General features: G+C 38.3%; 1 protein-coding gene across 1 annotated transcript in view; it reads left to right on the top strand.

Annotated features, from left to right (window-relative positions):
• Window positions 1-25,010, top strand: part of nol10 (nucleolar protein 10) — a 36,175-nt gene extending 11,165 nt beyond the window's left edge. Inside the window, exons 11-21 of the mRNA XM_056477385.1 lie at window positions 115-264; window positions 1,813-1,879; window positions 3,389-3,441; window positions 5,489-5,615; window positions 12,659-12,738; window positions 12,818-12,916; window positions 14,564-14,653; window positions 14,739-14,903; window positions 16,612-16,913; window positions 20,162-20,264; window positions 24,181-25,010. Coding sequence (XP_056333360.1) covers window positions 115-264; window positions 1,813-1,879; window positions 3,389-3,441; window positions 5,489-5,615; window positions 12,659-12,738; window positions 12,818-12,916; window positions 14,564-14,653; window positions 14,739-14,903; window positions 16,612-16,913; window positions 20,162-20,264; window positions 24,181-24,357 — 1,413 coding nt within the window. The 3' untranslated portion in view covers window positions 24,358-25,010. The remainder of the gene's footprint in view (window positions 1-114; window positions 265-1,812; window positions 1,880-3,388; window positions 3,442-5,488; window positions 5,616-12,658; window positions 12,739-12,817; window positions 12,917-14,563; window positions 14,654-14,738; window positions 14,904-16,611; window positions 16,914-20,161; window positions 20,265-24,180) is intronic.
• The last annotated feature ends 2,794 nt before the right edge of the window (window positions 25,011-27,804 follow it).

The raw sequence follows: 27,804 nt of genomic DNA, 5'->3' as shown, positions 1-27,804 counted from the left end.
GATAGATATTTTTGGACATAGTCTTTGTCTTTTTTTATGCTCATAAATGGCAAATAAGAAATAAAAGCAAAAGTGTAGTGCTGAAGCTGAGCTGGTTTTGTGTTTTGTTTTCAGGTTCTCGTCTATGATCTTCGCTCCTCGCGTCCGCTGCTCGTTAAAGATCATTATTATGGTCTTCCTATTAAATCCCTTCACTTCCACAACTCACTGGATCTGGTGATCTCTGCCGACTCCAAAATCATCAAGATGTGGAACAAAGACAACGTAGGACCAGTTTTGATGTTTATAATTTATGGCCCAAAATTCGTTAAAAAAAATTAAAAAGGGAGATTTTCGAAAATGAAATGAAGTCAGGAATTTTAGTTTTTATTTATTTTATTTTTTTAATTATCGTCTACTTGTATTTAGTTGGCAAAAGCACCGTGAATGAGCAGTTTTCCGTATTTTGCGATTCAAAATGTGAATTGCATTATGGGATCTTGATCTTTCTTCCATCAACTTTTAACCTTGAGAAGTTTAAAAAAGTGACTTTTATGTGACGCTCGACCTCCTTTTGTGCAGGGGTTCTCTAACTTTTTCAGTCCGCGGTGCACTTTTTTCGCCAATCAATTTGTAAAGGCCCACCTGTCGGACATTTTCTCTAAAATGTTTGTATGAAATGCTCATTTAAACATTTATTTATTAACAAATATATATATATATATATATATATATATATATATATATATATATATATATATATATTACACATTTGTTGTGCCTTCTATCGTGTTCTCTTACCAGCATTTTATTTATTTATATATATTTATTTATTATAAAAAAATGTATATAAAATTTTTATTTATATATAAAACAAACTATATATATATGTGTGTGTATGTATATATATATATATATATATATATATATATATATATATATATATATATATATATATATATATATATATATATATATATATATATATATATGTATGTATGTGTGTATATGTATGTGATTTTATGTAGCTTTTTTAAAAACATACATTCAGAGAGAACCACAGGTCAACAGGGAGACCAGCTTCTGCTTTAAACTGGGTTGACTGAATATCTACTATTAAATATCTAAAAAAGTACAGACAAATGTAAAACACCCTAAATCTGTTGAAACCATGGATGAAACGTGTCGATCTGATGGCGGTTGAGTTTGCAGCTGAATATTATCGGGAGATCGCTGAAAGGAACCGTGAACAGCTCCGCCGGAGCGTCTGAAGCTCATATGCAGGTGTATTTTACTTTCCATGGCAGAAACAGCATTGAGCCTCGCTAGATCCTCCTGTAGGGGCACGCGTCCGTTATAACGCTCGCAGGACATAAATTTGGACAACTATGTTCACTAAAAAAATACACAAAGAGAGACTTTCACTTCAGGCATAGTTTGTGAATGAATAGACTGACGTGTACTAGTTGCAGAGGCGATCATGAGGCTGTTTTTGCGCCGAGTTTGAAGTAGTCAATCAGAGAACAGGAGAAAGTGCATTACTTCGATCATTTTAATATGTTATATTAATAGTGAAATCCAAAAATTACAGGATAATATTGAGAGTTAATTTTAATCTCGCGGCCCACCTGCAGGATCACTGAGGCTCACTAGTTGAGAATGCCTGCTTTAGTGGACTTTGCTATTCCGGGTACTACCAGAAGCCCTGAGTTTTGAGATCTTAAAGAGTGGGTTGGATTGTTGATTTAACTGTATTTTTTATTTTATTTGTAATGTTGGTTGTACATCTGGACACCCAGAGACACCAAATAATCTATTTTGACTCTATTTCAGGGAAAAGTGTTTTCCTCCATTGAACCACAGGCCAACATCAATGACGTGTGTCTCTACCCTGCCTCTGGTGAGTAAAACACAAATAGAGCTGAAGTTTAACCACAATAAGACACTAGTTCATTTTAAACTAGACTTAAAGGTCATTTAATACACATTCAACGATGCCAATGTAAACCTTGTGGATGAAATGTATATTTAAGAGCTATTATAAAAGGTTTTTCTCTTACTGGAAGGCAGAGCAGAACGATTGATCTCCTCTTTCTGAAGATTTTCAAATGTCTTTGATCGTGTATTTTATGATGGCTTGACTAACACTGAACGCTTTATGCACTTTACTGAAAAGTACAGTAAAAACTGCAATGTTGTGAAATATTACTGCAAATGTGAAGTCATTCATGAGTTAAAACAGAAAAAAAAGTGCTTTTAAGTAGTAGTGACGTATTGAAGGGACGGTTTTCCCAAAAATGTTCATTCTGTCATTATTAACTCGCTTGTTTCAGACCTATTTGAGTTTCTTCTGTTGAATGTGATGGTGAGAAAAATAAATAAATGAATGAAAAAAAAGGCAGGTTAGGGTAATTAGGCAAGTTATTGTATAACGATGGTTTATTCTGTAGACTATCGAAAAAAATAGCTTAAAAGGGCTAATAATATTGACCTTAAAATGGCTTTCATTCTAGCCGAAATAAAACAAATAAGACTTTCTCCAGAAGAAAAAATATTATCAGACATACTGTGAAAATTTCCTTGCTTTGTTAAACATCACTTGGGAAATATTAAAAAAAAAGAAAAAAAAATTTCAGAGTGGGGCTAATTATTCTGACTTCAATTGTGTCTATGTGTATGTATATATGTTTGTGTGTGTGTGTGTGTGTGTGTGTGTATATATATATATATATCGTATATTTTTAAACATTTATAGCAAATAAAATAAAAAAACTTTAATAATTTGTGTCCACAAAATTATTTCTGAAGCGTCAAGCTAAAAAAATTATAACAAATAGAATAAAATTTTTTAAAACAAAATAATCTTCAATAATAATTGTCTACAAATTAATTTCTTAATGCATAAACATTAAACAAATATAGAATAAAAAACTTTGATTTCTTTATGAAAATAATTTCTGAAGCATCAAGTAAAAAATAAAAAAACATTCTTAACTAATAAAATAAAACACTCTGAGTGTTAATGATTATCTGCTCTAATATTGATTCTTATAATCATCAGTATTGAATCAGTGAAGATTTATTTTTGTGAAGTCATTCATAAGAAAAACATGAGCCCTTTTTTATTTGTAGTGACTTATTAAGGGATAGTTCACCCCAAAAATTCTGTTATTATTTACTCACTTGTTTTAAATCTATGAGAGTTTCTTTTTTCTGTTGAACACTAAAGCAGCTATTTTACTTATTTTACTATTTTATTTTAGCTATTCAAATTAACCTTTGCTTGTTAGTCATTATATCTGCCCACTGGAGTGTTTGGACCTGCATGCACTCACTGTGTTTAGGGGTTTTAATGTCCAACGGTTGAGGATTTTGGTTCCTAATTGCTGTTCTGCGACCCATTTTACAGGTATGCTGTTCACTGCCAATGAAGATCCCAAAATGAACACCTTCTACATTCCCGTGAGTACAGTTGGCCTCTTATACAGTACAGAGAGCACGCTTTCTCTCTGCAGCTTTGATTAGTTATGGCATGCCTGTAAAGGCCTCGTTACGCTAATTATACCTTTTCTCCTCTTTCTAAGTAAAAGCGAGTCCACCCAATGTGTAGTGTTTACACTGGTAGTCAAAGGCAACCATAAGACTTCTGAGGAACTGCAGCTCATGCGGTTGCATGTGTTTACTAGAATTTACTTTGTCTGTGCATTATGTAAAGGTGTATTATGACTCATATTTTACACTGCTATAAAGAAAACATTAAATGTAAGGGCTTTGAAATGCACACTTTTGTTTTTATTTAATGAAATGTACAGTGGGGAACGTAAGTATTGAAGACGTCACCATTTTTCTCAGAAAACGTATTTCTATAAAGGTGCCGTTGACTTGAAATTTTCACCGGACGTTGGTAACAACCAAAAAAATCCACATATGCAAAGAAAACAAATCTAATTAGTTTACAAATGAAGTTCTGTTAATGAAATGACGCAGGGAAAAAGTGTTGAACACATGAAGAAAGGAAGGTGTAGAACACCAGTGAAAGCCCAGACAGCAGCTGAAATCTTTCAGTAGTTCGTCAGCAACCCTCTACCCTTCCTCAGTGTAAATAATTATCAGCTGCTTCAGTTCAACATCTACATCAGCAGGAGGATGAAGATGAAACCAGGGTGGACATTTCGGCAAGATAATGATCTAAAACACAGCCGAGGAGACTCTCAGAGATGCTTTCAGAGAAAGAAAAACTTTCTTGCTGGGCCATTCAAACTGTAGAATGGCCCAACCAATCACCTGAGCCGAATCCAATAGAAAATACAAAATAAAGCTCAGATTTCATAGCCGAAACCACAGAACCATCAAGATTTTACCACTCTGTTGAAGTCTGACAAACACACGCGAGCAATGCATGAGACTTCATTCTCCATATGAGAGGCGTCTTTAAGCTGCCATTAACAAAAAAGCTGCTTATATAAAGTATTAAACACATTTCAGTAGTTCAGCACTCTCTCCTTCTGTCGTTCCATTGTTATTACACACAACTCATTTATCAGATTTTTTTATTTTGTTATATTTCTCTGTTTGTAGTATTGTTTGGGTTTTTACCAAAATCTGCTTCAATTCCATGTCAACAGCTCCTTTAGAAATATTAATCCCAGGAAAAAAACATGACAGTGTGTTCAATGCTTATTTTCCCCGCTGTATCTTACTGAAACGTTATTGACAATAGCTAAAAAAAAGTATTGCTTTGAAATGGAAAGCAGACACTGATGTACAGATTAGAAGTTTGCTGCTGTGTCTGCCATTGGAGAAGATCTCACGCATTCTTTGAGAGGAAGGGGTGAATTACCGTATCTAAAAAGATTTGGATCAAATGAAAACGGTACCATTTGATTTGACCAAATGGTTTTCCCCATTGGTTTATATTGCATCTCCACCCATTTTGTTTATTTATTATTTTATTTATTTTTATATTTCCCGCGTGTGTATGTTTCACCCTAGTTTGTTTGTTGCTTGGTTTTGATGATGTTCTGCAAAATAAAGCAGATATGTATAATATAATGTATAATATAATATAAATATGTATAATATGATATAATAGAAATGTGTAAATCTTTTAAAAAGACATTTGAGGTAATCTCATCTGAAATATAAAGAGGGGGTGGGGCATGTAGTAGCCCCTCCCCTTAAAAAAAAAAACTGCGGATAGTGTTTAGTTGATTACAGCTCTGCCAGTGAGAGTGGTTGTTGAACTCAAGCGCATCAGATGTGATGCAAATGAGAAGGGGGTGTGGCATGTCAGACACAAGAGAGCATTTGATTGGTCTGAAGATTTGATGAGAAACTGAAGTTTGAGGTGATGTCAAACAAATAGTTGATCCATTTAGGTTAAAGTGACCAACTGCGAGTTTTTAAAATCTACTAAATGTGAATTTTGTCACTGTTTTGGAGCGCACTAGCTTATAGATATCCAACATACTGTTAAAAACATTTTAAAAAACGTTTATTTTAATTTCAGGCTCTCGGTCCTGCTCCGCGCTGGTGCTCTTTCCTGGATAACCTGACGGAGGAGCTGGAGGAGAACCCGGAGAGCACCATCTATGACGACTACAAGTTTGTGACCCGCAAAGACCTGGAGAACCTGGGTGAGTCCGTCTGTCCTCTGAATGTGGATTTAGTACTCTTTTTGATTGTATCAAACTACATGCACAGAAGACAACTTGAGTGTTTATAGCAAATAAACTAATGTAAATATTAATCCCGCTTGCTTTTTGAGCATCATCGAGCGAGTTCTTGAATGCCTGTTTGGTCATTGTGTTCACACGCTCAACAGAAAGGGCTGTGATTGGCTTTGATGATAAGCATTGTTCACTGATGAGTGACGCTATGATACTGAACAACCACAATTACTTTTACACAAGAAATCCACAAGTATCGCTTTAACAGCCGAGAGAGGAAAAGTTACCTTGCAAACACGCCAGGTCAAAGATCCAAAGTGAGAGAGAAGCAGAGATCGAGTTTTACAGCTTTCGTTTCCTACCTAGTAATGAAATATCGGCTCCTGAGTTCTGCTGTGTTTCAGTGTCAGTAGCTATGTCCATCCACCTATTTTATGTGCATTTTGGATCAGTGCATAAAAATCATTTGATGGAAACGCAAAGATGCGCATCAATTTTGAGAATGCTCAATAAAAACGAATGCACATAACTGAGTGGGATAAACTTTTTATTCGATAAGAAAAGATGCGCATAAACTGCGATGGAAACACTGAACAAATCCCAGTCTGAGCATTAAACGGTGTTTATTCATATTAACCCTCATTTCTGTAATAAACAAATGAGTTGAGAATCAAAATACATTAATTAATACAACCATTAATCAGAACTGTACTGCTCTTAAAGTGACAGCACACAATATTCCTGCTGCCGACTTATCATTAATCAAACAACAAAAGGAGAAAATCCCTCACTGCTCTTGACTGACGGACTTTTGTAGCTATAATTAATGTGTTTTTTCTTACAGTGAAGTTGCTTAAAGCACAGTTTATTTCATATTCTATTGTATTTATTTCCCTTTCCTTATTTACAGGGAGGAAAATAACTGTATTTACACATCTAAAGGCAGAATTATTAGCCCTCCTGAATTATTAGCGACCCTTTTCCCTCCTCAATTTCTGTTTAACGGAAAAAAGATTTTTCTTCAGTACATTTCTAAACATAATAGATTTAATAACTCATTTCTTTTATCTTTGCTATGATGACAGTAAATAATATTAGACTAGATGTTCTTCAAGATACAAGCATTCAGCTTAAAGTGACATTTAAAGGCAAAGGCTAGGCAAGTTTATTTCTATAGCACCTTTCATACACAGTGGCAATTCAAAGTGCTTTACATTACATAAACTGGAATAAAAGAAACAAGTAAAAAAATAATAAAATAAAATAAATAAGCATAAAAACAGATAAAATGTGTTATAAAAGAATGAAAAAGAAGAGAAAAACATAATAGTGCGATCTGTTGGACGTAGCACAGTGCTCATTCAGTAAAGGCACAGCTAAACAGATGTGTGTTCAGTCTTGATGTGAATGTGCCTAATGTTGGAGCACATCTGATCATTTCTGGAAGCTGATTCCAGCAGCAGGGGGCGCTGTTAGTAGCTGAAAGCCGATTCACCCTGCTTTGACTGAACTCTTGGGATTTCTAGTTTATATGATCCTAAAAATCTGGGTGATCTGTTAGGTTTGTATTCAGTGAGCATATCTGTAATGCGTTGAGCTCCTAGGCCATTTAGTGGCCAGAAGAAAAAATATTATAGGAAATACTGTGAAAAATTCCTGAATCTGTTCATCATTTAGGAAATATTAGGAAATAATAAAAAAAAATCACAGGATGTAATCTTGACTTTTTGAATAATCGTGATTACAATTTTGACCAAAATAATCGTGATTATGATTTTTCCCTACCACAATCTTGTGTTTCCACTAAATCCACATGGAAAGCTGAAAAACTGGTCAGACTCTTAAGCGAAAAGAAAAACGACTGAAAATATGAGCGCACTGGTTTCACACTCCCTCTAGATCTAGACACTGTGTATCAGCGTCCATACCAGTACAGATGTCTCCTTTGTTTTGTTTGTTTTTCACATTATTTTCAGAAATGGATAAGTGTCAGCCCGTGTCTCTCTAGAGCAGTGGTTCCCAAACTGGGAAGGATCGCAGAATAATTTCAAGGGGTCGCGAGAGTGATTTAAAAATTGTGTAATTTTCAGTGATTATAATATATATTTTTCAGTATTATAAGTGAAAGCTAATATTTTCAGATTTTATAAAGATATCACTGATGAATTCATAAAGTATTTAGCACACATTCAGGCAGAATGCATCTTTGCACTTAAAACGCAGCACTCAGGAACAGTTTATAACTGTTGTCATGTCAACTTGCTGCAGTAAACAAAGCCGGCAACGCTTGTCCCGCCTTCGCGCTCTTCTTATTGGCCCACTGCGATAGACTGAATCCTTCAGTCAACGCCTTCTGCCTTCAGATGACAGCAGATACAACCGCGAAAATGTAACGCGCTGAAGATGAGAATGAAAACAACACTGACAGATTTAGTTTTAGAAATCAGATAAAGCTACAAATAATGGCACATCTGATTACTGAACACGTGGTGAATGTTAATCCACCATCTACACTTTTCCAAGAGTGGATAAAAGACTTCCACTGGCTTTAAGTCTGCTATGAAAATCGCTAAAGGGCTTGCTCTGACCAAGATTAAACTAATATTGCAGCTCATGAAAAGACCGGTATTGCTATTAAAATGATGTATACAAATAATAAGGTACATGTCAAAAACATCTGTGCAATATCAGACACCATCTGTGAGAACACAGCACAGTTAACGTGTTGTTAACAGATTCATTAATGAATTCATGTCAAGCAGTGCGTGCAGGGCCGGTGAGCGGTTCGTCCGTGTTTTGGTCACTCAATTATGCTATAAAAATGTGTTTTCTTGTGATAACGGGATTTCATTGAGACATATTTTCCTCACGCATGCATATATATATATATATATATATATATATATATTTGCTTGTTAGTTTTGATTAGTTTTTATTTCAAATGCAATAAATCTGTTTATAAAACTTAAAATAAGCTATTTTTATTGTTTGGATTTGCTTTGGTAGTGGGGGGTCGCGAGTTCTTGACGATCTTACATTGGGGGTCGCTGGCTTAAAAGTTTGAGAACCACTGCTCTAGAGGATGGAAAAATATTGTGTGAATTTCCGGCCTAACTTTAGAAAGTCCCATATACAATAGTCAACATTTAAAGTGGATCAAAAAGCGTTCTTCAAAATTGCCCCAAGACAAGAATGGCTGAAATAGTTTTAGGATGACTGTGATGAAAGGTTTTGATCCACTTCAAATGTTGACTACTGTGTAATCCGCCTATAGATGTATCATCATGGAGCACGTTATGGCATGTAATATACGACATTTAGGGTGTGAGCCTGGATATAAAGTATTTACTAGGAAAACGTTCCAGCAGATGATCAATTTCAGGTGTGCTTTACGATGTAGAGATGTGCGCAGACACTATAGTCAACAGATACTGCTATCATGGCCTGCGGCGCAGATAAGAGGCAGCTGTGTGTGTGCGTGAGGATGGGAAAGCAGCTCAGGAATGCGTCCGTCTGCAGAAAGAGGCTCATATGAGGCGGGGTGACGTAGATCAGCATGTGGACACAGTTATGTAACACGTCCAGCTATAACAAGTATTGAATTGTGTTCTGGAACAACTTAATAATGCTTTACTATATATGATTTTACTGTATATATACAGTTGAAGAGTTATTAGCCACCCTGTGTATTTCTTTCCCCAATTTATGTTTAACAAAAAGAAGATTTATCATTACTAATAACTGATTTCTGGTATCTTTGCCATGATGACAGTAAATAATATTAGACTAGATATTCTTTAAGACACTAGTATTCAGCTTAAAGTGACATTCAAAGGCTTAACTAGGTTAATTAGGGTAAAGTTAGGGTAATTAGGCAAGTCATTGTATAACAGTGGTTTGATCTAGAGACAATCTAAACTGATATTGCTTAAGGGGGTTAATAATATTGACCTTAAAATGGGTTTAAAACAATTAAAAACTGCTTTAATCTAGCCAAAATAAAACTAATAAGACTTTTTCCAGAAGAAAAAATATTATAGGAAATACTGTGAAAATTTCCTGAATCTGTTCAAAATCATTTGGGAAATATTTGCAAAAAGAAAAACAGGACAGCGAATGGTTTTGACTTCAACTGTGCATGTTGTGAATGTAAGTTGACGTTTGCTCTGTGCCCAGTTGCATGAAAGTCCTTAACTAATTTGACTTGGGGTATCCCTGAGAGGGAAAATATCCCTGAGACGAGGGATTTCATTAAGAGTGTTGTATCTGAAATCTCCTACTACTCGAGTATGTACTACATTTGAATTTTAAAAAGTGTCACATACTGTATTTATAAGGTATAATTCACCCAAAAATGTCATTTCTGTCTTAATGTAATGACGTATTCGCGGTCACGAAATGACACGTGAGCTGACACACTGTTTATTTACTACTGAGAGGATGCACGTTTGCCCGCAAATCAAGTGTGTTTTAGCGAACAGAACCAGCATAGGCAGTGAATAACAGGTAATAAAGCTGTAAATAACGTTCAGCTTGTTGCACAGAGCGATCGTTTGGGAGCCGCGCGGGAGATTTGCATGTATATGTTTTGTGATGACAACCATGACATGAGCACACTCGGCAGTGAAAGCGAAACCAAAGCCGCACACATCATATAAATGATCAAATCGCATTTTAGAGTTATGATTACAGCAAGCATATGTATGATATGTTTTTGTCAAAGTGTTGTGCATGGGAATAAACGTGTAACAGTGTCAGTATAACTACTCTAGCCATTGAATATAATGCAAGAGGGAATCTGATAATGACAAATGTCTCATTTCACCAGTGAATAAAGTGGTCTAATAATGTTGTCAATGACTGGAAGCATATGTCTCAAACATAATTCAACTTCAGAATTATGAATAATTTATCATTAGAATCAGAATCATGAATCACTTTACAGTGAATAATCTCTGAAGGCCTCGGGAAGAGTATCCCCAGGTGGAAATAGATAATAAAGAGAATAATTAGCATAGCTGCTGTTCATAGTGTAAATAAACGAGATGTAAAAACCTGTGTGGAGCACATTCGTGTATCATACCGCTATGTGATGCAATAAGTGTATGCTTTACTAAAAAGATAGGTCTTTAATCTAGTTTTGAGCTGCAAGAGTGTGTCTGAGCCTCGGACGTTATCAGGAAGGCTATTCCAGAGTTAAGGAGCCATAAATGAGAAGGCTCGACCTCCTTTAGTGGACTTTGCTATTGTAGGTACTACCATAAGCCCTGAGTTTTGAGATCTTAAAGAGCGGGTTGGATTGTAGCGAGACAGAAGGTTGGTTAGATAAACAGGAGCTAGATTATTTGAAGCTTTATATGTAGGAAGCAATATTTTAAATTCAATACGAAACTTAACAGGCAGCCAGTGTAAGGAGGATAAAATTAGGGTGATGTGATATTTTCTAGACCTGGTAAGAACTCTGGCGGCTGCATTTTGTACTAGTTAAGGTTTGTAAATAAATAATTAATTGAATAATTTGAGTAAATAATTCCAGCATATCCATTTTTGTCAGAACATGTGTTTTAATCAACAAAATTGGACACTTTTCATTGTAAGTTAATTGTTTAATAGGTTAGCTGGTCTATTTTGCTGTATGGGTGGGAGAAAAAACAAGCCGCAGTTCACCTCAATGTTTCCTGTTGTTTTGCATTAAACATAAAATCAAGATATCTTTGAGGAGTCGTAGAATATTAGTAGACCCTGAAGGGAATGTTCCAGCCCGCTTTGTCATATAATTAGCTGTAGCTAGTTTTATTGCTCTGGGTTGGTCAGGATGAGTTCAGACAGATAGTGTTGTACCGCTTCACTTTTACTGTTAATACTGACGTGTGTTTATCAGGAGTAAAATTGGAAAGCATTAGCTGCTTAGCTGACTGATCTTTCTGTAATCAATGGAGTGCCTCGTCCTCACTCAATACAGACAAAGGTTAGCTGAATTCTTCAAATGCTTTACATTGTAAAAAAAAAAAAACTGCAACACAGTTTGATTTAACACCGTTCATTCGTTTCGTCCCAACACAAATCAATTAAGACGATTCACATTTAAGCGGTTTAAACATTAAACAATTAAGTTGTCCCAATAAAATCTCAAGAATTGTGTTTCAGCTTATTTAAAGGTGCTGTATGTAAATGTATGTACAGTTTGACTCCTCTAAAGCATAAAAACACCATCATATGTTTGCTGATATGTCAGAAACATGCTACGTGAACATACTTGTTTATCTGGAAAACAATGCTGAAGTCTGATATTCTGCTTTAAAAATGTGCGTTACGGGCCGGAACTTTGTTTTGGTCATTTAACTGGCCCAATGTCAGTTTAGCCAATTATATTTCAGCACCCCGGGTAGCCTTGCTGGAAAACTGCGTATTTCATTCATATAGTCATGAAAGCTCTTAAAGTATGCGTCCTTGACCGAAATGCGACCTCCGGTGGATAGTAGCAGACACAACAGATTAATTACTATAGTTGTCGTGTTACCGTAGCAACTGTAGAATCACCATGACAGATTAATCACTATAGATGTTGTGTTACCGTAGCAACTGTAGAATCATCACAACAGATTAATTACCATAGCTATCGTGTTACTGTAGTAACTGTAGAATCACCACAACAGATTAATTGCTATAGTTGTTTTGTTACTGTAGCAACTGTAGAATCACCACAACAGTTTAATTACTATAGTTGTTGTGTTGCCATAGCAACTGTAGAATCACCTCAACAGTTTAATTACTATAGTTGTTGTGTTGCCATAGCAACTGTAGAATCACCACAACAGATCAATTACTATAGTTGTTGTGTTGCCATAGCAACTGTAGAATCACAGTTTCTAAGACACTAGTATTCACTATCAGTCATTGTGGTATTTAAGTGGGAGTGTTCCTAAATGGCTTCACCTAAACCAATTCCAGATGTCAGAACTTAACAAGAAGGTTCGTTATGACTGATATGCAGTGTTTATATATTTCAGGTCTGGCTCATCTGATTGGCTCTCCTTTGCTAAGGGCCTACATGCACGGCTTCTTCATGGACATCAGACTCTACCACAAGGTGCAGATCCATTCAGACCTCCTGCGCTGTCGACCTCTGTGTGCTTTAATGCTGATTTTTTGGGTTTGTGCCTCCGCAGGTGAAGACCATGGTGAACCCATTTGCTTACGAGGAGTACCGCAAGGACAAGATCAGGCAGAAGATCGAGGAGTCCAGAGCTCAAAGAGTCCAGCTGAAGGTGCGTTTGTCTCCGCCGACAGGAAACATTACCGATTTCTGTTCATCTGTATTTAAGTAGTGCTTTTACAATGTAGATTGTGTCAAAGCAGCTTAACTTTGATGAGGAAAAGAGAATAACAGTAGTAATGTTTCAGTAAAACAGGCAGGCAGGAGTGTAGTGTAGAATGCTGGTGTAGTTCTGCTTAAATTAAAACTGATTAAACTCCTGAATCGAACTCTAATCTCTCGAATATTTAGTAAATTATTCAAATTAAATGAAGTGTAAATGCAAATTTAAAAAGAGGACATTTGTTAGGACTGTGTGTGGTGATGAACTGGCAGATGAGGCAGCAAAACAAGCAATTTCCCTAATGCTGTGTTCACACCAGATGCGGCACGCATGAATAAATCACACTATTCATGCGTAAATACACACCTGAACATTTTGAGTTCACTCGCTTCATTCCTGCGTTATATTTACCTCACAATAGATGCAGATTCACATCATGGCCGGGGCTTCGGTCTGCCCGGTCACTCTAGCGTCCTTGCTAAATTGCTAACATGGATTTTATGAGAGTCACTTTGCTTTATGGGCTTTAGGAAGGCTGATGAACAGCGTAGATTCATTTGGCGTCTGTGTTTCGTTAGTGCAGGGGTCGGGAACCTTTCTGATTTGTTTTTTTAGCAAATGCATTTTTAAAGAGCCATTTGGATGTATGTATGTCTCAAAATACCTCTTTAAGAATGCATTTGCTACTGTATTACTACTATAAATCACACAGGTTTATACAAAATCTTAATTTATTTCCATGCACAACTCCTAAATAAACAATTATGAAGCATCACATGTTGAGCAAGTCCATGAATGAAGACCGTCCTTTTATTCTTAACAGAGTTATTATAGTTTTGCTGTAAAAAATGACAACAAGAGGGAGTTGTAATTGTATTTTCGATAGGAAACTGATTTCTAGTGACTTATATTTTTTTTAAACTGTAAATTTTTGAAGGGAGACCCACATACTTTGGGTCAAAGAGCCACATGTGTTAGTGTCTGAATCCACTAGATCAGGGGTGGGCAAACTCGGTCCTGGAGGGCCGGTGTCCTGCACAGTTTAGCTTCAACTCTAATCAAACACAGATCAGAGCTGGAGCTAAACTGTGCAGGACACCGGCCCTCTAGGACCGAGTTTGCCTACCCCTGCACTAGATCCTTTCAGAGGTGCACCAGCTCTGTGAGTTCAACAACTCCTCCAGAAACTATACCTGGATGATGGAGGCTTTCTGCGGTGCTTCAGACTGAGCCGAGCCCAGTTTGATGAACTGGTGTCAGCAAGAGGTGCTACGTCATAATCAACAGGCGCTACGTCATAATCACACCTATACTTGAGCAAGCTCCTGATTGGTTAATGTGGAGCGAATGTCTGGTTAAGTTCAGTTTTTCCAACTCGAGTGATTTGCAAAACGCTCAACTCGTGGCGCTTCATTTGAGCGAATAGCGTCATTCACGCCGCGTCATTCGCCGAATCGCACCACAGAACGTCTATTCGCATCTTTGCATTGACTTAACATGTAAATCACTCACGCTTGACACTTCATATTGTGTGATTGAGTCTGTGTTTTCCATAAGGCAGACATCTTGAAGGGTTTGCTTTTTTCTCCCCAACAGAAGCTGCCGAAGGTCAACAAGGAGCTGGCCCTGAAGCTGATGGAGGAGGACACTGAGCTGACAAACAAGAAGAAGAAGAAGAAGACCAACGTGAGTGTCCTTTTCCACAGAGAGCAGCTGGATCTCTTACAGCGTGTGTGTTTCTCACTCTGCTGTGGTTCGTGTTTGTCTGCAGGTCGCCGGGAATCTGCTGATGGACGAGCGCTTCAAGGTGATGTTCGAGAACCCGGATTATCAAGTGGACGAGCGGAGCGAAGAGTTCAGACTGCTCAACCCCATCATCTCTACTGTGGCGGAGCGGAGGAGGAAGAGCCTGCAGGAGGAGGAGCTGGAGGAGCAGGTATACACACACGCACATAAGCATACACGTCTACACTCACATATGCACATACATATACACACGGCCACATATGCATTCACACACACACATACAAGTATACACATACACACACAAATACACTTACATAAACGTACATACACACACATATATATGCATACACATATACGCATACACACATACTGTACATGCATATGCATACACACACATATATATATATATATATAGATAGATACATGCACATGTACACAAACATTTACACATAAACACATGCACATATACACACGTATAGACATCAATACATACACAAATACACAGACATGCATACACAACCACGCACATACACATGTAAACACATACACACACAAAAATACATATATAAACGTACATAACGTACACACACATATATGCATACATACTGTACATGCATATGCATACACACACACACACACACACACACATATATATACACAAACTTTACGCATAAACACACATACACATATACAAACACATGCACATATACACACGTATAGACATAAATACATACACAAATACACAGACATGCATACACAAGCACGCACATACACATGTGTACGCATACACACACAAATATACATATATAAACGTACACACACACATATACGCATAAACACACAAACACATGCACATATACACACACATACAGACACAAATACATATACACACACAACACAAATACACAGGCATGTATGCGCACACATACACAAACATACACATTCTCGCATACACACACAAATGCACAGACACACTTGTGCACACATGCACACACACACATGTACACAAACACACACTAGGGGATGCACACACACACAAGCATATACACACATGCATATTCTCGCACGCACATGAACATACACCCATACGCAGACATACACACACACGCACATACACATATACACACACATAAACATACCCTTACACACCAAGTCTTAGACGTTAACGAAGACCTAAATAACCCCATAAATAGCTACTCATTAACACCCCGTTGACACGAGGCGTCAGCTTCAACGCATCCCATTCACTTTGAATGGGTGACATCAGGCGTTGCTGAACTGCATTGTGGATCCGTCGGCGCCGCTTCAGTGGCGTTGCTCGCTGCAGAAGTTGAGACTTTCTCAACTCAAGAGTCGACGGAACCGTCAGCCAATCAGATCGCTGCATGCAAATACACCAGCTCAGGCAGAGGCCTATCGCTGACTAATTTCATTGGCTGACGCTGCTATAATGATCGCATCAGCCCCAACTTCAGACACGCCCTCTGTCAAGCGTTGACGCTGAAGCCCCGTGTAAATGGGGCGTAATAGTAATGTGGTAATTGGGTTTAGGTAGTGGCTAGGATTATTCATGTAAGATTAGCAACATCATACTTTATAAGTGCTCATAAACAGTTCATGAACAGAATGTCAAATGAACAGCGACACGAGTCTCCATAGACTGACAGAAGCATGAAGCACACACTGACACTGAAGCACATGCTACTATGCGGGCATTTGTAGCTCCGCCCACTTCTGAAAAGAGCACAATCTCATTTGAATTTAAAGCGACAGTCACCAAAACACCACAGTTAGGATCAAAGCCTGAAAGGGTCAGTTTCAGAGAGCTCATAACATGCTGAAACTGAATAAGTGTGTAGTGATATAGATGAGCTAGTGTTTGCGTGTGTGTGTTTCAGGCTGAGGAGGAGCAGGAGCCGGAGGGCCGCGGCAGCTCAGAGGACGACAGCTCAGATGAGGACGATAAAGGCTGGGTTCAGGAGGTGCGCGAGCAGCGGCGTCTCCTGCGCATGGAGGAGCGAGAGCGCAGCTTCATCCAGAGGCAGGAGAGACGCCAGCAGGACCGAAACACCCGCCTGCAGAGCTCCGATCCACACACACAGCAGAGCCACGGTGCGCAGCAGCCCCGATTCTACCAGATCAAGAGCGGAGAGGAGTTTCGCAGCTTCAGCGATGTCTCCCGCAAGCAGAAGACGCACAAGTAGGTCAACACTCCAGCAGAAAAACACTAGGGCTGTCCGAAATCGCCTACTACTCGAGTATGTACAGTGGTCCCTTGTTAATAGGGGGAGTTACGTTCTAAAGAAAACCTGCAATAGGGGAAATCCGCGAAGTCGTCAGCTGTATTTTTACAATTATTATAGATGTTTTAAAGCTGTAAAACCCCTCACTACACATTTTATGCAATTTTCTCAGACAGGCACTAACATTTTCACACTTTTCTCATATTTAAACACTCTTCTACCTTCCTTTGGCATGTCCAGAAATCCAACTTTTTGTGCGATGGTTAGCATCTACCTCTGCTATTTGCGTGCTACTGCTGGTGCTTTTGGCGGTGCAGAACGTTTCGTCGACATTGTGGGGTTTGTTGGGGTGAAAACTTGCAAACATAGTCCAGCACTTCAGAGTCACACTGCTAGCAATCAAAGATTTTTGTAAATTTGGCGAGCTGAACGCATTCTGTACTGTACAGGAGACACAGCATGGAGGAGATTGATTGACAACGGTCTACAGCCAATCGGGGCGCAGAACACAATGCGCTGATTAAAAAAGCATGTCAAATTACACCCAAAAATCTGCCAGGCCGCGAATGCTGAACTGCGTTATGGCAAGGGGCCACAGTACATTTGACTTTGAATTTACTACACTACCGTAGGAAAAGTGCACTCTATTAAGTATGAATGTAATTGAGATGTTCTACACCCACTATTTGTCTTTATCACATGACCATGAAGCTAAAGTTGTGTTGCTTCACTCGTACTCATGAATTCTCTCGTGTTGCATTATGGGAAAGTGTAGCGTCCGTTGGATGCACACTTCATAATCTCACCAAAAGTAGTAGGTTATCCATACTGTTTTCAATACTGTGAATTCAGATGTACTACTCGCCTCGCATACTGTTTTTAGCATACTATATAGTATGGAAGTATGATTTTGGATGCAGCTTTAGGATTCATTAGTGTTAGGAAGGTACTAGGCATGGGATGATTATCGTTTTCAAGGTTTACCGCAAACAAAACGCATCTCTGTTTATGCTTTGTCTGTGCGCGCCGGGAGTTCTGGTTAGAGGTCTGCACGGGACTTTTTTTATTGTCCCGCTCCCGCAGGGTTTTATTCCGCACCCGGCCGCTCCCGCTGTATATTCAGCCTTCGTTCACTCGCTGCACACTTAGAATAACTTTCGACCTGATCGTTCCTGCTAAATTTAGATCTGGTTTCCAAAATCTCACGTTTAAATTGGGTTCTACCAAAAGAGAGAGAGAACAGATAAAGCTGTAGGTTGTGCAAATATTGTAGGCTGCATGTCAGTTTTGTTTGCCCCTATATGATGAGACGTGACTGCCACCTTAAACCTTAGGTTCCAGTCTTGTGACTGCAGAAGGGTAAAACTTTGAGGTATTATCACATTGCTCAGAGGGTCATTTGTTTTCATTTTTGCGTCTATGATGCATGAAAAAGACTTGCCTGATGTGCGTTTCCTAAAAGTAAACTGACCATTTTCTAATGCAAGCTGAAGGACGTCGCATCTTCAGTTTGCTCTGCCATGGTAAAGCCCGCTCTGAGGACTGTTATGCAGATGATAGGCGCACAGACTACTACGTTCAAATGACACCAGAGTTACTGACCACTACTGTGTTTTATTCAGAAATGTATTCCCGCGCTGCAAGAAATCTATCCGGGTCCCGGGAATGCAGACCTCTAGTTCCGATTTCTCTTTGGGTTAAGAGAAAACAGATACTGCCCCTTGCTGGTGTGGAAACGCACGTCCTCTTAAGGGCCGTTAGCATATCGCGTCTTTTCCATGTGCAAGTTTATTACTTCAAAACGAGTGGCACAGCTTGCACATGCATATTAAGAGCGACGTGCTCCTGTATTCCAGGCGCAGCTAGCTGAACGCATATTTTCAGAATGCCGCACCATAAGTCACATGACAAGAACTGACCAATCAGCTTCATATTTTAAATGGAAAATACACATTTCGGTAGACTCATTACCTCGCACTTTCCGTGCACTTTTAGACTCGATATGTGAAGGCCCCTTATGCAGTCGCAGAATGCAACTCTTGTTTTAGTCTGCTTTTGTCCCTTTGGTGTGTAAATGTCTTAATAATAGGCAGTAGTTAATAGCATAAACTGTGACCTAAACTAAAGTGTTTCTGATATTTACATGGAGTCAATGATGATTTTTATGCGTACTGTAGTGCATTTCTTATTTACTGCCATGTCAGTTTTACTGTCTATCTTCATGGTAAAAACTAAAAAATAATAATAAAAATTAAATAAATAAAATATAAAGTGAAATAATTAAAAAACCTCACAAACAAAGCTTAGCAAAAACATGCAGTGCGGCAGAGTTGGTGAAATTAACATGGGGGTCAATGAGGATTTTCATGCATAATGTATTTTATTGTGTATATATAATATATATGCTTTTATTTATGTTAACTATTTAAAATCTGGGGATTAAAAAATGTAAATATTGAGAAAATCGCCTTTAAAGAAGAACATATTAGGTTCTTTGCAATTTATAACATTAATTAAAATAAAAATTCTGATATATTTACAGAGAAAATGTACAAAATATCTTGATTTAACAAGATCTTTACTTAATATCCTGATGATTTTGGCATAAAAGAAGAATCTAATTTCAACCCATACACAATTCATCCAATATTGGCAGCTCCTACAAATATACCCGTATAACTTCAGACTGGTTTTGTGGTCCAAGGTCACAAATAGTCGATTTCACATTCACATTACCATAGGAAAAACCTGCTAGAAGAAAGTGTAAATGTTTAACCATGTAAAGCTCGAGTGAGAGGGCAATTGTCCTGCACTTTAGGAGCTTCAGGAAGACATGCTCACTATATTTGGCTCATTTATATGTGGCCCGGAGTCAACATGTGTTACCTGTCAATAAACCACAGGCCGAGAGTCAGACAAGGTCAGGACAGACAGCAGCGCTAGTCAGCTCTTATTCAGATCTTAAAGGGTTAACTGTTCATTAGTAGTTAAAAAGTATCATCTTCTGCATCCCTAATCCTACCCAATACCTAAATCCAACTAATAATAAACAGCTAATTAGTATTTATTAACGTAAACTAAAGTGCTACCTAAATATCAGCAACTGTGCCAATATTTGCCAAGCTTGTGTTGTTTGCTTTTCATATTTTCATATTTAATGAGCCACAAAAGCCTGATGTGTGATCAGATGTTTGATGTTTTTCAGGGCATCTTTAGAGGAGCGTCTGCAGCGTTTGGAGAAATCAGACACACTGAGCCTCAACGACACCGCAGTGGGCAGCAAACAGCTCACGTTCACCCTTAAGAAGGTACGTTTGATGAGCACAGACAATCCCAGCCGCCACCTGTGCAGGTTACGATTACAGTCTCATCGATTCGGATTAATAAGATATCACTGTGCATTTGCGATTACTTTCTGTATACAGTTAGTAGTTTTACTTCACGAGGATACAGATATGTAACCTGATGGAGTTACTTTTATTTCAGTAACGAGTAATCAAAGACTTATTTGTCTGTGCAATAATTATGATTACGTTCTGAAGCATTTATTATGTTTTATTGGTTATGCTCCATTACTGTTCCCATACCAAATCACAATGAAAACAATGAAACAATTAATTTTGTCACTTATAATGTTAATATGACCATTTAAATATAAGTTTTTAGCTGAATTTGGGGTTCTTGGTGAGTCATTTAAAGCAAGTCAATGGTCATTTGCTTTTGAGATTAAAAATAAACACTATTTATTTTCATCCACTTTTGCACTCTGTATGAAATAATCTGTAGAAAAGACCATTTAAAGGGCACCTATTATGTAAAAATCACTTTTATAAGGGGTTTAAACAGTTGTGTGACAGCAATGTGTGAATATAAATTGCTTCTCATGGTCAAAATTTGTTTTTGTCTATAATCACACTTGATCAAAACAGTCTGCAGAAACACTTCGATTGACATTCCCGCCCACTAGTGACCATCTCTCCCTCATTAGCATAAAGCTGCGGTCACACTGGGCTTTGTGTGTGCGAAATTCTGTCGTACGGCACTGCAAAAAGGGGCGGGATTAAACAAGATGATTAGACATTAAAAAAAGCGAGCGATTGCTCCATGTTTTAAATTTCTGTCCAGAGAGGTCTTGTTTTAATCCTCGATTGGTCTCACGCCGTCAAGTGATGCGATTTCGCAGGTCAGAGTTCACCAAGCTTGACCTTGACGCATGACCTTGCGTTTCCGGTCTGACGCATTGGCGTGCGTATGAATGGAAGTCTATAGGAGGAAAAGCCCAGTGTGACCGCAGCTTAAGATGTTAGTCTTGTTTTCAATCTGCTGCTATGCTGACACACAGGCATTTGTAGCTCCGCCCTCTTCTGAAAAAAGCATCTCATTTGAATTTAAAGCGACAGTCACCAAAACGACACAATTAGGATCAAAGGGTCAGTTTCAGAGAGATAGAAAACATTATCAGTGTGATATTTTGAGCTTAAACTTCACACACACACAGACATCAGAGACTTATTTTACGTCTTATTTTACATCTTTTATCAATTGTGCTGTTTTATAACTAGGCAAGGCAAGTTTATTTATATAGCACATTTCATACACAGTGGCAAGTCAAAGTGCTTTACATAAACAAGAATACAAAAGACAAGTATAAGACTAGTCCTGGCTTTTATAAGAGTCATCTGCTCCAGTCATATGTTTGTGAAATGGGTGGTCCAGAGTATATTTTTAAGGCTTGGTTGTGTCTATGGGGGGCAAAGCAATGTGTTCTCATGCTTCATTTGTAAAAAAATCATGTTATTTTTTCATAAATCTTACTTTGGTTATATTCTGCTGCTTAGCTAACATGAAAACAAAACGAATATATATATATGTACTAGTTCCTCCAAAAGCCCACCCTCAACAGGCTCTGATTGGTCAGCTAGCATAATGTGCTGTGATAGGTGGATTAGCTCCACGCCATTACTAGCACGTGCTTTGCCACTGCTGTGTAAATCCTGTCAGAGAGTGTAACTGTTAGCCGTATCAGTTTGAGCCTGAATCAGACAGAAAATGAGCCAGCCTGCTCTCTAAATGACACCTATATATTCGGTTTATAAGCATGTGCAAGTAATAATGAAACGTTCATGTGTTTTTTGTGAGTTGGTTATTTGAGATGTAGAATGCAGGGAAAGTGTCCGCATAGAGAGACACTGCAGCGCTGGGGAAGATTAAGGGTGTTTACAGTGGTTTGATAGATAAATATGTATTCCGTCAGCTAAATTATAGCTGAATTGTTAACAGTGCCAAACAGCATTTCCTATTGTTTACATCCATGTTTACATCCTCACTACAACATACCGCTAACGCTAGAAGCTATGCATGTAATAAACCAATCTGAATAAATAAAAACACTTACAGGTTGTGTCTCACAATCAGCATCTTCGTCTATTATGTTTGGAGCTGCTCCTTCTTTGAGGAGTCCAGCACTGAACTGGGAGGGATTCTGGTAGCTATCCTTTGTCAAATGCTAGAGCTATATCTTTATTATAATTCTCTGGAACCTAATTAACTGTAATGACTTCTCTCTTTGTGCCGTGTCCTTTGGAAGCCTTAATACAGAAACAGTAGAAGATCTGTGGAAGCGTTTGGACAGCATTTTAGCTTTCTCTGCTGTAACATTACAGCACCTCTGGCCACGCCCCTTCACTGCGCAAGGTGTGTGCGCATAACCTGAATGGTTTATGACATCATTAACCCGGATGTATATTTTTGTAGTCCCCAAACTTCGTTCGCTGCAGGCTTTGCTAAGCTAACTCTGTAAAAGCCAATGTCTCCCTTTGCAACTTTAAGCGTCTTACATTCAGAGATGTTGTTTATGTTCACACATCTACATTAAACATCAACTAAAGTTTATAATATCATAGTGGACCACCCCTATAAGAGCTGCTGTGCTTCTTTTATCTTCACGTCTCTGCTTCATTGAAGATTATGGTGTTGTCAGAGGCTCAGATTTCCACATTCGAGTTCAGATTTCTGCTGACCCACGCGGACTCTGAAGAAAGGCTTTCTGTCCTTTGGCCATTTGTGCAACTCTTTCATTCCCACAGTCCTCATTCACTGAACTCGCTCTCTGCCGGATTTATTTTTGGAAATATTTTGCTAACTTGAAAGTTTGAGCGCTCCTGATAAGATTTTCCAAGGATCAATGATTGTGAAGCAGGACGTCCTTCGCAATAAAGACTCGCATGCTGTTTTTAAAGGGACAGTTCACACAGAAATGAACATATGTTCTCTAATCTTTCTTCTGTTGAACACAAAAGAAGATATTTTGAAGAATGTTGGGAAAAAGCAGTCATTGTAATGTTCGGTTCAATTCATCGTTGTTTCTCTAGCGCTTTTACAATGTAGATTGTGTCAAAGCAGCTGAACACAGAAGTTCTAGTAGATTGAAACGGTGTCAGGCCAGTTTTCAGAGTAAGTTCAGTTCAGTTCAGTGTGGTTTATTCACTGCTGAAAGTCCAAACACTGAAGAGCAAATCCATCCATGCGCAGCTCTACAAGTCCCAAACCAAGCAAGCCAGTGGCAACTGTGGGAGAACAAACTTCACCAACTGAAGCAGCTGATATTCATTTACACTGAGGGAGGGTAGAGGGTTGCTGAAGAACTACTGAGAGATTTCAGCTGCTGTCTGGGCTTTCACTGCCTTTCTGCTCCTCTTTCTTCATGTGTTTTTTTTTTAGTGTAACTTTGCGATTAGAAATGATCAGTTATGTGAAGCAATTGTAAATACTGTAATTGAGAAGGTTTTGTCATAAATTGTACTTTATTTATTTTGTTTATTTATTAGTTTATTTATTTATTTTACATTAGGTAACATTGCTGCAAATGAATTAGCAATTAGCTATTTTTCATCCGTTGTAGAGTTATCTTCCTAAAACAATACAAAAGTTAAACGATGGACAAAGAGAGCATGAAGGGTGTGCATCTGTGTTTGCACTTGGTGAAGAGCGGTGAACTGATGACCTCTACAACCAATCACAGTCATTTCTGATGAGCACATCAACACAATGGCCAATCAGCGGTGATTAAAATCGTGCTCAAATGTTTGCAGAACGTTTACTTGTTTGACATTTCAGACTCGATACTTTCGACAACACTGATTTCTACCATCGGAAACGGTTAGGTTTGAGACGCGGACGATTGTTGTTGATGGTGACTCCATTGGTTTTGTGTGTGTTGATCAGACGGAGAAGCAGCGTTTCCAGCAGCAGGCTGAGCGAGACCATCACGAGGAGAGGAGGAGGATCAGACGCTCCGCTGGACACTTGCACTCAAACAGAGGAAGAGGAGGAGGAGGAAGAGGAAGAGGCGGTGGTAGAGGAAGAGGCGGAGGAAGAGGAAGAGGAAGGAGACCGTTTTAACCTGACAAACAGGACTTTAAAAAAAAGGTTGGATCACAGACATCTGCAGGAAGAACTTTTACATTGAAGAGACTGTTGTAAATGTTCTGTTACAGATGCAGCGTGTGTGTGTGTGTGTGTGTGTGTGTGTGTTTGTATATCACAGTTGGGACTTAAACCTGAATGCACACAGACTCATGGGGACTTCCAAAATCAAGGTCTCCATAGGTAAATCACATGCTTATTACCACACAGATTTCATTACACTGATATGATTCAGTGGATTTACTCATTTTTTAAGGTAAGTGGTTGCAAACACTTTATTTAGGCTGAATTTAAACAAACAAAATGAAGCTGAACATTACTACATTTAATTGGATTGTTTAAATTCAGCTCATATAAACTGTTTGCAACCACTTACCTTACAAAATATGGAGTAAATCCAGTGAATCACTATTTTTAGTGTATTTTGAAAGTGCAAAAGTGCAGATTGAGTGTTGGGTTTAGTTTGTTTTGTATCGTGAATACATCATTACGTCTATGAGAGTCTCCACTGTGATATAGGAACGTGTGTGTGTGCACCAGACTTCCCTATGTTCCACAACATCTCTCCGTACAGTCTAAACACAACCCTGTGTTTGGTGAAGAATCATAAAACATCTTTTTTATCAACATCTGCTCCCTTCTGTTCTTTGACATTCACACAGAAAATGGATCCTCGTTCAGCGTTACTGTTGCTGTGGATTTTTAGTGCATCATTTTAATTTAATTCAGTTCATCGTTGTTTCTCTAGCGCTTTTACAGTGTAGATTGTGTCAAAGCAGCTGAACACAGAAGTTCTAGTAAACTGAAACTGTCAGTCCAGTTTTCAGTTCAGTTTAGTTCAGTGTGGTTTAATTTTCAGCAAACACTGAAGAGCAAATCCTTCGATGCGCAGCTCCACGAGTCCCAAACCAAGCAAGGCAGTGGCGACAGCGGAGGAACAAACTTCACCAATTGACCAAAGTGAATGAGGGAAAACCTTCATTTCTGAAATGACTTCTTTTTTAACTGTGTAACTGATAAGATGCTGCTCCTTAGAACAAACATATGAACTATTGTGCACTGTTCAAATTTACTACGCTTTCATTACGTCGAGATGAAAACTTTCACTATATATCTATATAAATTAAGAAATAAATATGTGTATATATATATTTATTTTTTTTCTGATGCATTTTTACAGCGGTTTAACTTAGTGGAAGTTTTCATTTCGACGTAATGAATCTCTTAGAGGAGAGAAAATAGTGAATAAATGTTCATTTTTGGGTGAATTATGCATTTAAAGCGCACCTATTATGCAAAAACACTTTTATAAGGGGTTTACACACAGTTGTGTGTCAGCAGTGTGTGAATATAACCAGCTTCTAATAATAAAAATTAAATAATTGTGTTTGTTTATAATCAGACTTGATCAAAACAGTCTGCAGAAACACTTTGATTGACACTCTCCCTTTGTACATGTCATCAGAGGGGGAAAGCCCCGCCCACTAGTGATGATCTCGCACTTGGACGTTAGTTTTGTTTTTGAAGCTGCCACTATGCTGACGCAAAGGCATTTGTAGCTCCGCCCTCTTCTGAAAAGAGCACAATCTCATTTGAATTTAAAGCGACAGTCACCAAAACACCACAATTAGGATCAAAAGGGTCAGTATTACTGTGCTATTTTGATCTAAAACTTCACACACACACACACACACACACACACACACTGTAGAGACGTCAGAGACTCATTTTACATCTTGTACAAAGGGGCAGAATAGTTCCCCTTTATGTGGCACCGTCAGCACTTGCCCGTTTAGGGAGCATTAAAATAGTCCCAGATAATTTAAATATTCTAGGCTTTCGATAGCATCAGCTTTAATGAATGTGAAACTATCAGCTGCTGATATTTGAATATTGAGAGTAATATCGAGAAGCGAAAGCTCCAGATTTCCTGTTAGATGTTTGTCACTTCCTCTCACCCTCAAGGTCAGGTTTTCTCTGACTTCCTGTTTAAGATTTACTGTGTTCTGCAACCAACCGTCATATCAGATCACTCAACTTCTCAAAACTGTTGGGTAATGGGTATTTTAATATAAGCAGGCGTCTTGATTTACTTGAAAATATTCTGATTGTTTAATAACTCATTACGTGTGGAAATCAAACGGGTTCCACTAATTAATTTACACTTTTAATTGGTGATTTTTACATTTATACTTAGTTTTTTTAAACCTGCCCATACCACCAAACCTGGCCTAAGCTGACCTGTTTTCCACCTCAGTAGCTCTTTAGGTATTGTTCAATATACAGTGCATTTCTTTTCATTTCGTTATGTAAGTACATACAGTAGTAGTTAAGGCTGCTTGGTGTCAAGTGGGACCATTAAGGGAAATGTAATATACCACTTTAATAACTAATTGCAGTAAAAAACAATGTAAAATATAATTAAAAAACTATTTCCAGTGTGAATAAAAGGACAGGATCTTCACTAAAACATTGAAACTATAATAATAATTTAAATAATCTTAACTGGGTGCATGATCTAAAACATTGCAAAATATACACTCACCGGCCACTTTATTAGGTACACCTGTCCAACTGCTCGTTACTGGAAATTTCTAATCAGCCAATCACATGGCAGCAGCTCACTGCATTTAGGCTTGTAGACATGGTAAAGACGATCTGCTGCAGTTCAAAGCGAGCATCAGAATGGGGAAGAAAGGGGATTTAAGGGACTTTGAACGTGGCATGGTTGTTGGTGCCAGACGGGCTGCTCTGACTATTTCAGAAACTGCTGATCTACTGGGATTTTCACGCACAACCATCTGTAGGGTTTACAGAGAATGGTCCGACAAAGAGTAAATATCCAGTGAGCGGCAGTTCTGTGGGCGCAAATGCGACATTCGGATACTCAGGTCAGAATTTGGCATCAACAACATGAAAGCATGGATCCATCCTGCCTTGTATCAGCGGTTCAGGCTGGTGGTGGTGGTGTAATGGTGTGGGGGATTTTTTCTTGGCCCATTAGTACCAATTGAGCATGGTGTCAACGCCACAGCCTACCTGAGTATTGTTGCTGACCATGCCCATCCCTTTATGACCACAGTGTCTCCATCTCCATCCAGCAGGATAACGCTCCATGTCATACAGCGTGAATCATCTCAGACTGGTTTCTTGAACATGACAATGAGTTCACTGTACTCAAATGGCCTCCACATTCACCAGATCTCAATACAATAGAGCACCTTTGGGATGTGGTGGAATGGGAGATTGGCATCATGGATGTGCAGCCGACAAATCTGCAGCAACTGCATGATGCTATCATGTCAATATGGAGCAAAATCTCTGAGGAATATTTCCAGTAGCTTGTTGAATCTATGACATGAAGGATTAAGGCAGTTCTGAAGGCAAAAGGGGTCCAACCTGGTACTGAAAGGTGTACCTAAT

The sequence above is a fragment of the Danio aesculapii genome, chromosome 17, assembly GCF_903798145.1.
Source record: "Danio aesculapii chromosome 17, fDanAes4.1, whole genome shotgun sequence".
Classification (NCBI taxonomy): Eukaryota; Metazoa; Chordata; class Actinopteri; order Cypriniformes; family Danionidae; genus Danio; species Danio aesculapii.
The sequence above is the reverse complement of the archived record's forward strand: the minus strand, read 5'-3'. Positions and strand labels throughout refer to the sequence as shown.